Source organism: Phyllostomus hastatus, unplaced genomic scaffold (assembly GCF_019186645.2).
Source record: "Phyllostomus hastatus isolate PE091 unplaced genomic scaffold, TTU_PhHast_1.1 phas_contig_80, whole genome shotgun sequence".
In the NCBI taxonomy this organism is placed as follows: domain Eukaryota; kingdom Metazoa; phylum Chordata; class Mammalia; order Chiroptera; family Phyllostomidae; genus Phyllostomus; species Phyllostomus hastatus.
In genome coordinates, this window is record NW_025333960.1 from 12,127,641 (window position 1) to 12,142,758 (window position 15,118).

General features: G+C 36.8%; 1 protein-coding gene across 1 annotated transcript in view; it reads left to right on the forward strand.

The window, feature by feature from the left end:
• Nucleotides 1-15,118, forward strand: part of L3MBTL4 (L3MBTL histone methyl-lysine binding protein 4) — a 418,336-nt gene that overhangs the window by 141,386 nt on the left and 261,832 nt on the right. The window contains exons 6-10 of the mRNA XM_045850314.1: nt 6,513-6,617; nt 7,597-7,732; nt 9,557-9,648; nt 11,126-11,280; nt 12,343-12,419. Coding sequence (XP_045706270.1) covers nt 6,513-6,617; nt 7,597-7,732; nt 9,557-9,648; nt 11,126-11,280; nt 12,343-12,419 — 565 coding nt within the window. The remainder of the gene's footprint in view (nt 1-6,512; nt 6,618-7,596; nt 7,733-9,556; nt 9,649-11,125; nt 11,281-12,342; nt 12,420-15,118) is intronic.

The following is a 15,118-nucleotide window of genomic DNA, read 5'->3' on the forward strand; positions in this document are numbered from 1 at the left end:
AAGCATGTTAATATTTTGCATATTAAAATATAAAAATAAATCATTAGGAACTGAAAGCAAATTGAAACAAGTGAACTCAACCATATTTCAAATGAATATCATAACTGCACTGAAGAAACAAACACAAAAATTAATCCAAATATAACGAGGTCTGTCCAGAAAAAGTCCAGCCATCATTAATGTAAAGAGAATGGGCTGTGTGACACTGATGTAAACTGGCGTCCAAGGACTGGAATGTACATGTGTGGACAATGATGACTTTACTGTACTAGTCAGTGGGGGTGGTAGACAACATTAAGTGAGCATGTGTAGTTGTGTGGCCGTTGCATTAAAAATGACAATGTGCAGAGCAATGAATTTGCTTCAGATTTTGCGGTTTGAACATTCCTCTGCAGAAACTATTCAGATGATTTAGAAGGCCACAGCTATGGGCAACTGCTGATTGGCAGCTTCATCACAACAATGTGCCTGCTCATGCATCATGCCTTGTGCATAGTTCTTAGCAAAACATCAAATCACCCAGGTGACTCATCCTCACTACAGCCCAGATTTGGCGCCCTGTGACTTCTGATTTTTCCCAAAACAAAAACCACCTTTGAAAGGAAAGAGATTTCAGGTTGTCGATGAGATTCAGGAAAATATGACAGGGCAGCTGATGGTGATTGGGAGAACTGTGTGAGTTCCTAAGGTGCTTACTTTGGAGGGGACTGAGATGTCCTTGTCCTATGTACAGTGTTTCTTACATCTTGTATCTTCCTCAATAAATGCCTCTGTTTTTCATGTTACATGTCTGGATACCTTCTGGATAGACTATTTTATATATATACACACACACACACACACATATAAACACATATACACACACCTATACTGTATACCTCCTCTGTGGATTTCAGAGGAGCCAGGAGGGAAAATTGCAAAGAAATCTTGAACTCTTTTTGTAGGTGAATTTATTTATTGTAGTAGTGTGGGTAAAACAATTCTGAAGCTAAAATGGACATACTATAGAAGTTAGCACATGAGTAAATGCGTTGACCTTGTCAGAAGGGAAATACAAATATGAATAAAAAAAGGCAGAACAAGCCCTTTGGGATGGATTGGAATTAGATGAATATGTTTGAGTTTATGATTTATAAAAATAATATAGATGCATAGATATACATGTGTACTTGTTTATATATGTGTGTATATGTGTGATCTGTATGCAACTGTATAGTGAAAGAGTTGAACAACACTGGACAACACTGTAGTTGTGTGATCAAACTTAACATCACCACTGAGGGGACACATGAACATCATGTGGCTTCAGATGTGATATCATGAGAAAGGCACATTATCACCCATGTAGTATACTGGCAAAAGAATTCATAACCTGAATCTGATCATGGGGAAACATCAGACAAATACAAAATGAGCTTTTTTTTTTTTAAGATTTTATTTATTTATTTTTAGAGAGGGGAGGGAGGGAGGGGGAGAGAGAGAGAGAGAGAGAGAGAGAAACATCAATATGCCTGCAACCCAGGCATGTACCCTGCAACCCAGGCATGTACCCTGGCTGGGAATCGAACCTGTGACACTTTGGTTTGCAGCCCGTGCTCAATCCACTGAGCTACGCCAGCCAGGGCTGAGGAGCTTTCTATTTTAATAAAATAGGGGAGAGGGAAGACTATGTTCTTTAAAAATGTCAATATTATGAAAGTTAAATAAATGCTGTGGAAAATGTTCCAGATTAAGGAAGACTAAAGAGACATATCAACTAAATTTAATATTGACCCTAACCCTGGCTGGTGTGGCTCAGTGGATTGAGTGCTGGCCTGCGAAGCAAGGGGTTGCTGGTTTGATTCCCAGTCAGCACACATGCCTGGGTTGTGGGCCAGTGGGGAGTGTGTTAGAGGCAACAACACATCGATGTTTCTCTCCATCTCTTTCTCCCTTCCCTCTAAAAAAGAATAAATAAAATCTTAAAAAAATAGACTGAATCCTATTTTGGATGGGGAAAAGTGTTAGACAGTTCATTGTTGTGTAGATCAGAAGAACTGGAATATGAAGAGAAGATTAGTTAAAAGTGTTGCATATGTGTCCAATTTACAGAGGTTGATAAATAGCTATTTTTATGTAAGAGAATCATTTTTAAAAATATTTTATTTATTTATTTTTAGAGAGGGGAAGGGAGGGAGAAAGAGAGAGAAATATCAATGTATGGTTGCTTCTCACATGGCCCCTACTGGGGACCTGGCCTGCAACCCAGGCATGTCCCTGACCGGGAATTGAACCAGCGACCCTTTGCTTTGTAATCCGTGCTCAATCCACTGATCTACACCAGCAAGGGCATAAGAGAATGTTTTTATTCTTAGGGAACATCTGCTCTTATTGAAAAATATTTAGCATTTGGGGATAAAGGACTCCTGAGTGATTCAGAAAAAGTCATATGTACATATGTATTTCTGTATACATACAGACAGGAGAGCAAGGGAGCAAATGGAAATGATAAAGCAAATGAGGTGGAGTGTTAATGATAAATTGAGGCAAAGGCTGTAAGTATTCTCATTACTGTTTTCTTTTTGCAACTTAAATTTGACATTTTGAAATGAAAAGTTTCTCAAAAGAATAAATTTCACTTTAAAAATAGGCATTCATATGTTAAGCATTAACAAATAGTAATACCATTAGTGATTAAAAAGCAGCTCTTGAGTTAGATTTTAATAATCACTTTTCATTAGTATACTTATAAGTTCATTTGCAGTGAAGAATCAGTTGACTAGTAGTGCTGAATGTGCTTGAAACTGTCTGCTCAAAACTAATAGTAGTTCAGCAAGGCTGTGGGAAATAAGATCAGTATTAAAATAATAATGTGTGGGGACAAATTAGTCTGTTATTAGATTTCATATAAAACGGCAATAAGCATTAAAAGGTACACAGAAATAAACATGACAAAGCATTTTTGTAGTTTATGTAAAAATTAAAAAAACATCTTGGACAGATAAAAATGATTTGATTAAATGGAGAGGGAACAAGTTGCTGAACTATAAAACTCAGTATGGTGAAGATTGCTCTCCAGATAGACTCATTATAAGCAAATAGGCCTAGTGAACAGAATAAAAGGGTCAAAAATAGGCCCACAAATATGTATTAGAGATAACTTTGCAGATAATGAATTATTTTAAAAATTTTTTTCAATATTTGGTTTTCCATATGAAAAAAATAGGCTCCTACTTCACTCCGTAGAAAAAGTTTGTTCCAGTTGCATTATAGATTTAAATATGAAGAACAAAATTTTAAAAGAGCATTAGGAAAATATCTGTAACTTCAGGTTTGTAGAGAATTTCATAGCTAGATGTACACACTGTATAGAAAATAACTGATGTATTTACTACAGTAAAATTTAAAATAAATGTCTACATCAAGGTCATCAGAGACAAAGTGAAGAGCCAAGTCACAGACTAGGGATAGGTAATCATTATAATCAACAAAGAGTTGTTTCAAGAATACAGGAACAGCTCCTTCAAATCATTAATAAAAAATGAGCAAAAAGAAAATCAGTTCAGCCCTGGCTAGTGTGGCTCAGAAGACTGAATGCAGGCCTACGAACCAAAGGGTCATCAGTTTGATTCCCAGTCAGGGCATCTGGGGAGTGCCCCCAGTGGGGGATGCATGAGAGGCAATCACACATTGATGTTTCTCTCCTTCTCTTTCCCCTCCCCAATTGTCTAAATATAAACAAAATCTTTTAAAAAAAGAATAAATGGGTTCACAGGGCATAAAGATTTGTATATGAACTGTTTCAAACACAGCACATAAAAATGATCAAACCATCTTTCGGGGTTAAATATATAAGAGCATCCTTCCATTGGATTGGCCCAAAAGTTTTTTTTTTTTTCCATTAAGATGACTATAGTTGCACTTTACTTCATTTTGATTTACTTCAAATCAATTTTGTTAGATTATATTGTGACAGCTGTCATATCAGAGTGCATTTTTAAAAAACCCTATCAAAATTGGTGAATTTTTGTGTAGCCATTTTAATATTGATGATGAAAGAAAATACACATTTTTTGCACACCATGGTTTATTATTTAAAAAAGGTAAAAATGCAATTGAAACACCAGAAAAGACTGTGCAATGTATGCAGAAGGTGCTATGACTGATGGAATGTGTCAAAAGTGGTTTGTGAAGTTTTGTGCTGGAGATTTCTTGTTGGATGATGTTCTGTGGTCGCGTAGACCTGTTGAAGTCGATAGTGATGAAATTGAGACATTAATTGAGAACAATCAACATTATACCATGCAGGATATGGCCTATATACTCAAAATAGCCAAATCAATAAAGTTATTGGTGACAATGAAAAATGTGTCTTTTTAAAAAATATATTTTATTGATTATGCTATTACAGTTATTCCATTAACCCCCTTCATTCCCCTCCACCCTTCATACCCTCTCCCACCCACATTCTCCCCTTTAATTCATGTCCATGTGTCATAAGTTCTTTAGCTTCTATATTTTTCATACTGCTCTTGCCCTCCCCCTGTCTATTTTCTACCTACCATCTATGCTACTTATTCTCCATACCTTTCCCCCCCTCTCCTCCTCCCACTCCCCTGTTGCTAGCCCTCCATGTGATCTCCCTTTTTGTGATTCTGTTCCTGTTCTAGTTGTTTGCTTAGTTTGCTTTTGTTTTTGTTTTAGGTGTGGTTAATAATTGTGAGTTTGCTGTCATTTTACTATACATGCTTTTTATTTTCTTTTTCTTAGATAAGTCCCTTTAACATTTCATAGAATAAGAGCTTGGTGATGATGAACTCCTTTAACTTGACCTTATCTAAGAAGCACTTTATCTGCTTTTCCATTGTAATTGAACGTTTTGCTGGATAGAGCAATCTTAGATGTAGATCCTTGCCTTTGATGACTTGGAATACTTCTTTCCAGCCCCTCCTTGCCTGCCAGGTCTCTTTTGAGAAATCAACTGACAGTCTGATGGGAATTCCTTTGTAGGTTACTATCTCCTTTTCTCTTGCCGCTTTTAAGATTCTCTCCTTCATTTTTACTTTGGTTAATATAATGATGATGTGCCTTGGTGTGCTCCTCCTTGGGTCCAACTTCTTTGGGACTCTCTGAGCTTCCTAGACTTCCTGGAAGTCTGTTTTCTTTGCCAGAATGGGGAAGTTCTCCTTTATTATTTGTTCAAATAACTTTTCCACTTGTTGCTCTTCCTCTTCCCTTCTGGTCCCCCTGTAATTTGGATGTTGGAATGTTTAAAGATGTCCTGGAGGTTCCTAAGCCTCTCCTCATTTTTTTGAATTCTTGTTTCTTCATTCTTTTCTGTTTGGTTGTTTCTTTGTTCCTTCTGGTCCACTCCATTGATTTGAGTCCCAGTTTCCTTCCCATCACTATTGGTTCCCTGTGCATTTTCCTTCATTTCACTTAGTCTTAGTCTTAGTCTTCATTTGTTCATCTAATTTGCAACCAAATTCAACCAATTCTGTGAACATCCTGATCACCAGTGCTTTGAACTGTGCATCTGATAGGTTGGCTATCTCTTGGTCACTTAGTTGTATTTACTGTGGAGCTTTGATCTGTTGTTCTGTTTGAGCCTTTTTTTTTTCTTGTCATGTGCCTATTACCAATGTGGGGCAGAGCCTTACCTGTTCACCAGGGCAGGTTAACCCGGTTGCTGGGTTGTGATGCTGTATGTGGGGGCAGGGTCCCAGAGGGAACAATGGTGCTTGCTCCACTCTCCATCAGACTTCAGTCCCTTCCACCACTTGCCCCAAGCAGACTGGGCCTTTCTGGTGCTAATTCCCGTGTGGGTGGGCTTGTGCATGTTCTAGGACCCCATGGGTCTCTCCTGTGAGGCTGGGAATACTCCCTGCGCCTCAACACCCACAGGTATTTTTGATCAGTGTCCCAAGGCTCTATTTCCCAGATCTGGGACCCTGCGTTGCACTCAGTGCCTTCACAATAGCTGCCTTGCTGGGTCTGCCGGTTGCCACCCCGTGCCTGGGGTCTGCCAGCCACCGCCTGTGTGCCCAGAGTCCGCCTGCTGTGGTCCTGTGCACCTGGGATGCCTTGTGCACCTGGGATGCCTTATGTACCTGGTCCCACAGCTCTTTGTGCCTTGACCCCTCTCCGCCTGACTGCCCAACTCCCGACTCTATCCCTCCTACCGGTCTGGATGAACGTGTCTATTTTAATTCCTTGGTTGTCCGACTTCCATACAGTTCAATTTTCTGTCAGTTCTGGTTGTTATTCTGCTTCTAAATTGTTGGTGTCCCTATCTTGGTTGTGCAAGGAGGCACAGTATGTCTGTTTATGCCTCCATCTTAGCTGGAAGTCGAAAAATGTGTCTTTTATTAAAAAAAACTAAGTGGACATTTTGGCCAACCCAATATCTTTAGCTATATTACTGAGCTTTCAAATTAGAGTGGTAAGTTTTTGATTGTATAGCCACGCCAAGTGCTTTAGTATTAACTTGTGAATATATTTCAGTGGCTAATGTTATATCATGGCTTTTTTAGGACCAGTCCTTTCCAGAGTATGAAAATGGTTTTCAGGTTGGAATGAGATTAGAAGGCATTGACCCCCGACACCCAGCTGTATTTTGTGTGCTTTCTGTAGCTGAGGTAAGAGTTGGTGTTATTGTTTTGTGCTAATTGCAGAGTGAAGTGACAGAAGAGAATTTTCTAGAGAATAATAAATTGAGTACTTTCTGTTCTAAACAAGTTCCAGTACATTATAGATTTATTTTAGTCAATGATGGGTAAAATATGTTTCTTAATGATTTTTTCCTTCTGAAGATTAGCTTTTTAATAAGTTTTTCATCCCTAGCAGATACTTTTGATTTAATTGGTAAATAGTTTTCACCTGAGGTTGATAACAATCAGTGAATCTCACATTGTTGCTTTTATCTGTTAAAGATGTAATTATTGAAGTTTTAGCTGAACTAATTAGAAATGCATATGAAAAATATCCATGCATATGAATTATATATTTACATAAATAAATGCATTTTGAAAATTATATAGCATGAAGAGCCATTGATGAAAGTAAATGGCTTATAAAATGTGAGATTTACTAAATGTTTTATATTATTAAATTGATAAAAGATATGTATATTTTTAATAACACCAAACATAGAAAACAGTATTCATTTGCTGATTGGTTATGGCTATTAAATTTATATAGCATGTCTAGAGGATGCATTTCTCAGACTGTTTTATTATTTCCTTTATTGAGTATGCTGGGTTTATATGTTGCAGTTGAAATAAGTCCATGCCCATTTGGGTTTTGCTTTGTACGTTAGCTAGATGGGGTTTCTGAAAGAAATATTTGACAGATTTGAGTTAATAAATAAACTCATTGAGTAATGGACAGGTAAATTGACCTCAGATTTCTAGACTGAGGGAAAGGGTAATTATTTTTGCAGAAAAAAAATCTAGTATATTTTGTCAGCATTTTGTCTTATTTAGATGTCATCTATAAATAGATGGAAAGATTGGTTCATATATGTTGATGAGACTGACAGAATATTTGAATATGTTGTTAATTTGTATACTTCAAACACATGACACAGTGAACAACTGCAAACATTCCATTTTGTAGGTGTGTGGTTACCGTCTAAGGCTTCATTTTGATGGTTATTTAAGCTGCTACGATTTTTGGACCAATGCTGGTTCCCCTGACCTTCATCCCATAGGGTGGTGTGAAAAGACCAAACATGAATTGCACATCCCTAAGGGTAAGCCAGGATGGAGAGAGAGTGAGTTCTTATTTCAGTTTTATTTTAACAACATTTCTGTGTCATAATTACACAAGAGCCTGGTGTGGTTTAATTTCCAAAATGAAAGTTTGATCCTCAAAAAAGAGTAAGTCTGTAAGGATACCATTCTTAGAAATAAATGTCTTTGAAAGAAAAACATCGATGACTATTTGAGTCAGATATTCTGATAAGGCAACTAGGGCAGAAATAAAATCTTGTGAGGGTATTTCATTTTACATCAAGTTTATTACAATGTATAAGAAATGAAGAAACTAATGTTTAAATCACGATTGCAATGAGATATCTCAGTCATTGGTGCTGGACAATTAGGAAGCTTGATTTGCTGTCATTGTTCCAGCAGAACTCATGGAGAACATGGAGATGTGAAACAGAAACCCATTTCAGTGTTTTAATGGGAAATAAAAATCTCCTCTGTGTCTTTTGTTATGTGTTAGAGGAATGTGGGTGTGGCAAATGGGACTGAAGCCCTTTTTATTTTCTGTGTGCTAGTGTGGTGAGAATTGACCAGTTGAGATGACAGTGGGCCCATTTCTTTGCTTAGCAAAGTTCTGTGTAAGATCTCCTGGTTGGATGTTAGATGATTTGGTGGCTGTGGAAACTTCTGGGGTCAGTATATAGTCATTTATTCTTAGTAACCAACTCAAGGGATCCTTTGAGATCTGTCCCTGAGACTAATGACAGAGTCCCTTAAGATTGCTGGATTTCATGGAAGCTGGTAGCACACCACAGACTCATTCATTTGGCAGGTATTTATGGAGCCCTTTTTCTGTGCAGGCACTGGGGTTATAGCACTGAATAAAACAAACCATATCTGTCTTCATGGGGCTTTCATTCTAAAGGAGAGTAAATAAAGAGAGAGAGTTAGTGTCAGGCAGTGGCAGAGTGGGAGGACTGAATCACAGGGACACTCTGACTCAGCATGGAGGAGAGAGCCTGAGAAGGTGACGTCTGGTAAATTCATGGGTGAAACGAGGGAGGAATCAGTGTGGCTGCCTGGGTAAGAGCACTTGTCAGAGAGAAAAGCAAGAGTAAATGTGCTGGGGCCAGAGTGTGCTTCATGCAGCTGAATAATCACAAGGAATGAATGTGGCTACAACAGAAGCAAAGGTGAGAAGATAGGAGATGAAATTAGAGATGCAGCCATGGCTTCGAAGGTTGTGCAAGGAGTTGACTTTTATTCTTAATATTAATATAACACCAACAGAAAATATTTACTGAGCCAGTTTTAATTGGGCCAGCACCCAGTGAGCCACTTTTAGGGCACATGGATGGCAGGATAATGCATTTTTTTATGGGAAACCTGTAAAGCTATGGGTCAGAAAGCTGGAGCTGCCAAATGGCCTTTGGATTGTGAAGGTGTTTCTGTAATTTACTCCAGATGTCTGGTGCCTGGACTGTTGCACCATCAGGGCCTCTGATGGTCTTGGTGACGTGGCTTCTTCAGGAGTGATGACAAACTCAGGGCTTTTGTCTCCTTCCTCTGACCATTTTGGAAGGTCTCAATGGGATATGAGACACCTATTAAGTTACCAGATACCAATTCCATATCTTAATACGTTTTTTAAATTTGTAAGGAGTAATATGCATGGTGGGCAATCACACTCAGCAATCTTGAAGTTCATACATTGGGAAACATTGAAAGAAGCTAGAGATTTTAATTTAAATCTTTTGTGGTCTGCTAAAGGACATTTAATTTATGGCAGAAGACTGAATAAGAATTATATATTTAGTATGCACATGGTTACATCTTGTGGTTATCTTGAGTAATCCATACTTTTTTAGGTTATAGAAAAGATAAATTTGTTTGGATGAATTATTTGAAGGCCTACAAATTGCAAAATGCTCCCAAGAAATTATTCAGGAACAGAAGTTCTGTAAGTATTTTCTGCCTTAATATAAACTAGATTTTTCCTTGAGCTTAAATTTTAAAAAATTCACTGTATATTCTGTTGTATTTTAATCTTTTAAGAATTCTCAGCTTCTGGTTGACTTTTCTCACTTAATATATCAGTTTCTTATGGGCATACTTTTTCCCCTTTAAAAATATAATTAAAAGTGTTATTAGATAAAGAGAGTAGAAAAATACATATTTCAAACTGACTAAAATTTAAAATGCCTTTTAGAAATGGTTTTTTTTTTATTGTGCTTCTGGTGAGCTAGCCATTTAAACTTAGTTTTGGTGTTTGAGATGAGTAAATACCCGAGGTGAACTTGAATGTACCCAGTCTAGTTGGATTTATGTGTAATGACAAAGAGGGTGACATTTCACGTAGATTCAAGGGGTATATGAGAATTTGGGTAGAGCACACGTATGCCATTTGTGTCCCCAGCAACCTAACAAGTCTTAAAGATAGAAGGAAGATAAATAGCAGCTTTGGCCTCCTTTTTGGCCCACAGGCCCAGCAGGGAGGCCACACATCACTGAAATGGTCAGGGAAGCCTGGAGTCACATGTCAGCCTTGCCGCTTGTGGGCTCTGTCCCCCTGTGGGACACTCACCCAACTTTTCTAGGCTTCAGTGTCCTGATCTTGAAATCACTGTTATATAGCTTCTCTCTGTGGTTCATAGAATTGTATTAAGGAAAGAAGTGTAAAATCACCTTGAAAAATGTAATGTGCTAAAGGAAATCAAACAATCAGAGTTCCGCATCGATAGTAAAGAACAAAACCTCTGGTAGTCCCCAGATGCTGTATGTATACTTTCTAAATCCCACCACTGGCTAATTATAGCTTTAGGAAAGTGGGGCTTTGTCATTGTAATATTATTGTAAATCATAGTCCTTAGCATTTTTAATATTAAATTATGTATATATAATAAAAAAGCATTTGGATTTTTTCAATTGTAATTTTATTTGTGGATTAGTGTGTGTGTTCTTTAAATATAGAAAAACCACTATTTTCATATCTAATGAAAGTTATTTTGGTGCTAAAGAGCATATCTTTATTACTTTTCCAAAATAGTGGTATATGGAAACTACTCAAAAATTGTATCAGGAGCAGAAGAAATTATTTGATACTACTGTATTCAGTAAACATCATAATTTAAAATTAATACACATTATTCTAAAAACTGAAGACGAGGGAAAGTGACAATGATAAGGCGGGTAAAGCCTACCTGCATAAAGAGAAAAGCCAAGTGTAAAAACTTATTTCTCCATCTTTGTTCTGAATGTAAACTTCCTAACGGTTTGTGGGTATATTTTTACTGGCATTTGCTGGCTTCATTCAGCATGATAAGTGTTGATACCCGACAGACTTTTCTGATGCTAAACATCATAGAAGTTTGGACAGTGGCTCAGTCCTGTTTGGTGTCCTGTTTCTTTTTGTGCCTCTTCCTCTGGTGCTGTGTTAGAATGGGCCAGTGCCTAAAGAATTTCAGGTTGGAATGAAGCTGGAGGCCGTCGACAGGAAGAACCCTTCCCTGGTGTGTGTGGCAACCATAGCAGATATTGTTGAAGATCGCTTACTAGTGCATTTTGACAATTGGGATGATAGTTACGATTACTGGTGAGACACCATTGTGCGTTTTATTTTTGTGTGTTCATGTTCGGTGTTAAGAATTTGTTTTCATTCTAGTACTATTGCTGTTCTTTTCTTCTTAAAGGTATAAACAACAGGAATTTAGTGGCTGACTTTTTACTTCTTTCTCTAATTAAAGAGCCCAAGAAACATTTTCTTCATTTCATGGGTGGTTACCTAATAAGAACTCATCTGAAATAATATGACTAGTTCTGGGCACTTCACTGTATTTTGTCTAGTACGTAAGGGAAGCATTTTTTTCATGATGAGGAGTTAAGAACTTGCAGTATTTTTTTTTCTGAAAAATGTTAAACTTACCCTGTCATATTTTTAAAAGATAGAATTCAGGGAGAATGGAGTAAATTATTTGAAAACCTGTGGGGAGCAGAGAAAATGCATGCAACGATGCCATTAAACTAACATTGCATGAGTTAAAAGGGTTTTCTGGGCAAAACCCTGAAATAGGTAAGAGGGAATGGTGCAAATAATTTTAGTAGCATTTCTTCATAGCATGTCCTGAATAACCTGCAGGTCCCTGCCTGAGGCTGTGGTTCTTCATGTACATGAAGGGTACCCTGTTTTTGCCTTTGAACTAAGAAGCAGAGCAAAGATCATTTGTTGTATGTGCCTTAAGTAGAATAGTGTGAATTCTTTGAAAAGGAGATAGAAGAAATGTGAAGCCATGTGGAGTCTGACTGGGCTGTCCTGTTAAAATTTGAACTGGCTGATTGATATTTCCCTTGCTCTTAGCAAGAAGTTGTAGAAGACTATTAAAATGTTCACTCTTTGGGGATAGTACTGGCATTTCAGGTTATAGTAAACAACTTTTTATTTTATACTTTTAAATTTCAAGAAGGTTATGTAAAAGAGAAGTTTGGTCACTCAGCTTATAAAATATAATACTAAAAATCACTTCTAATTATCTTAGCTATAAAGTAACATTTTGACTATGAAATAATATTTTCCATGGCATCCAGAATGTTCATTACTATTGAATTCTTTCTCTGACCTTGAGTAATATGAGATCTAAGTAGAATGCTGTTTTTCCAGGTGTGGTGTAAATAGTCCTTATATCCAGCCAGTTGGATGGTGTCAGAAGAATGGAAGAACTCTTATAACTCCCCAAGGTGAGTGGACTGTCTGGGTGTTGTTTGAAGTCATCCTGAGTGAGTGATAATGGCCATTCATGTTTTCATTTATATAAACTACACTTCAATACAAAGTGTATGATAAAACACTATGCAAGGTTCTGTTGACCACCAAGTAATGCAAATATCTGAAATCTGCACATCCTTCCCCACGATGAAAATGGACTGTGTTTATAAAGATGAATTAGGCAGTCATTTAAGAAAGCTGCTAAAAAATTTTTTATCTGATGAAATGAGTACCATTGCTGTGGATCAACATTTAAAACAAGCTATTTCTAGTTACATAATTTATGTCTTAACTTATGTTAATTCATTAATTGAATCATAGATTATTAAATATACTTAGCCTTGGAGTTGAATATAAGAAATCTAGAAATCTAAGAAGTGAGAATTAAAAATGCGTCTCCAGACTTGCCAGGTACATTCACCAAGCCAACTTAATGACTCAACTAATCACTGCAGCAGGCACTCTTTCTACTTATGTTTTTTCTCATTACAGAAGTATTAAGAAACATTCTCCAGAGATTTGCTGTATCAAATCCATCATTCTTATATTAAAAATATAGGGATGACATTGGTTAATAAAATATATAGGTTTCAAATAAACAGTTCTAAAGTATATCATCTATATATTGTGCTGTGTGTTCACTACCAGAAGTCAAATCTTTCTCCATTACCATATACTTGACCACCTTTACCTTTTACTACCTACCCGCTTCCCTCTGGTAACCACTACACTGCTGTCTGTGTCCATGAGTTTCCATTTGTCTGTCCTGCTTGTTCATCTGTTGCTTCCAGTTTTACACCCCATGTATGAGTGAAATCATATGGCTCCTCACCCCCTCCATCTGACCTTCCTTGCTCAGCATGATATTCCCAAGATGCATCCATGTTTTTAGTTTAAAAATGAATGAGCTGTATTGCCTATGTAATCTTAGCATTTTAAAGCTAGTGTTCTAGGAGAAACCTATTTACTTTTAATAAAAAAATTGTATAGAAGGAAAGGTAGAGTAAGGAATATGCCATTCTAGAATGGAGCGGATGCTTATCTTTAATTTGAACGATTCTAGAATTTTGTTGTTTTAAAATCCTTTTTCCCCTTAAATATAGGAAAAGATTAGGATTTCTCATCAATTTCTTGAATCCAGTGAAAAAAGTTCAAGAATTAAAGGCAGTCAAGTCAAACAAAACAAAGCAAACAAAACCCACAGCCTATTAAAAAATATTCAGTTAGTCTTGAAAGGTTTTATAAAATATATATTATCTTCTCACACTCTGATTTTGATGCACAGATAGCTTTACAGTTGTTTTGTTTTTCAGTAAAACTGACTAAAGCTAATTTTAATGTTCTTTAAGATGAGGTGGAATGTTCATCAGATCTCAGAATATGTGGTTTGACTTGGGTTGCCTGGAGATACCACACCCACTCTTCCATTGTCCTCTGGAGAAATAACTTCTCTGATGTTTGCAGCTTGTTCTCACCAGACTTCAGTATTTAAATCCCGGACCCCTGCCTTGGTGCTGTGTGAGTCTAGGAATAGTCTGTACAGCACATTAAGAATTAAAGGTCCAGACTGAAGGGAACAAACCCCCCACACCCCAGGTGAGGCTGAAGATTAAGGCCCTGATTGTATGTGAATAGGAGACTATATATTTCCTAAAGTCAACAAGGTAACAACAGAATTCAATCCAGTCTTGCGGTTTCTATTGCAGAATGAATTGCTTATTTAAATACTGTCTCCATGCTGAAATCTGAGTGATGGCTTTAACCAGAGACTAATTTAGTGGTGGAAATTCTTCACTGCAGGATCAAATTATCTTCTCTAAGAGTTCTTAAAATTCTGAAGAGGTTTTGTTCTGACATACAATGTTTAAATTGGAATCTTATAATTAACCTACCTCTAAACCTCACATACTTGTTAGTATTCCTTTTACTAATTAGAGTGTTTTTATACACTAAGATATGGCCTCCCCAGCTCTACTTCATATAAGTACTTTGTTTCTTTGTAGTAAATTCCTCATCCATTTTTTAATTGAGATATAATTCACCTACTATAATTTTCACCATTTTAGTGTACATTTAGTGTGAATTATTTACTGTGAATTCAGTGGTTATTAGTATATTCACAGGGCTTTACAACCAATACATCTATAGCCAGAGATTTTCTTCACCCCCAAAAGAATAACCCCCAATACTCAACAGCAGTCACTCATTCTCTTCCCCTTCGCGGACCTAGGTCACTACTAATCTGCTTTATGTAGATTGGACTTGACTCTTCCAGATGCTTCATGTAAATGGAATCATAGCCTGGTGTCTTTCACTTAGCTTAATGTTTTCAGGGTTCATGTTGTAGGGTGTATCACTACTACATTCCTTTTTATTTATGTAGAATATTCCATTGCATGGGTTATACTGTATTTTGTTTATGCATTATTAGTTAAAGGGCATTTGGTTTGTTTTCACCTTTTGACTATTATGAATAATGCTGCTATGAACTTTTATGTACAATTTTATGAGTGAACATGAGTTTTTATTTCTCTTGGATATAATGCTAGAATTGCCAGTCATAAAGTAACTATGTTTGAGGAATTGGAAAACTATATTCTAAAGTAATTACACATTTTACATTTCCACTAGCAATGTATGAGAATTCAAATTTCTCTACATCCTTACCCAC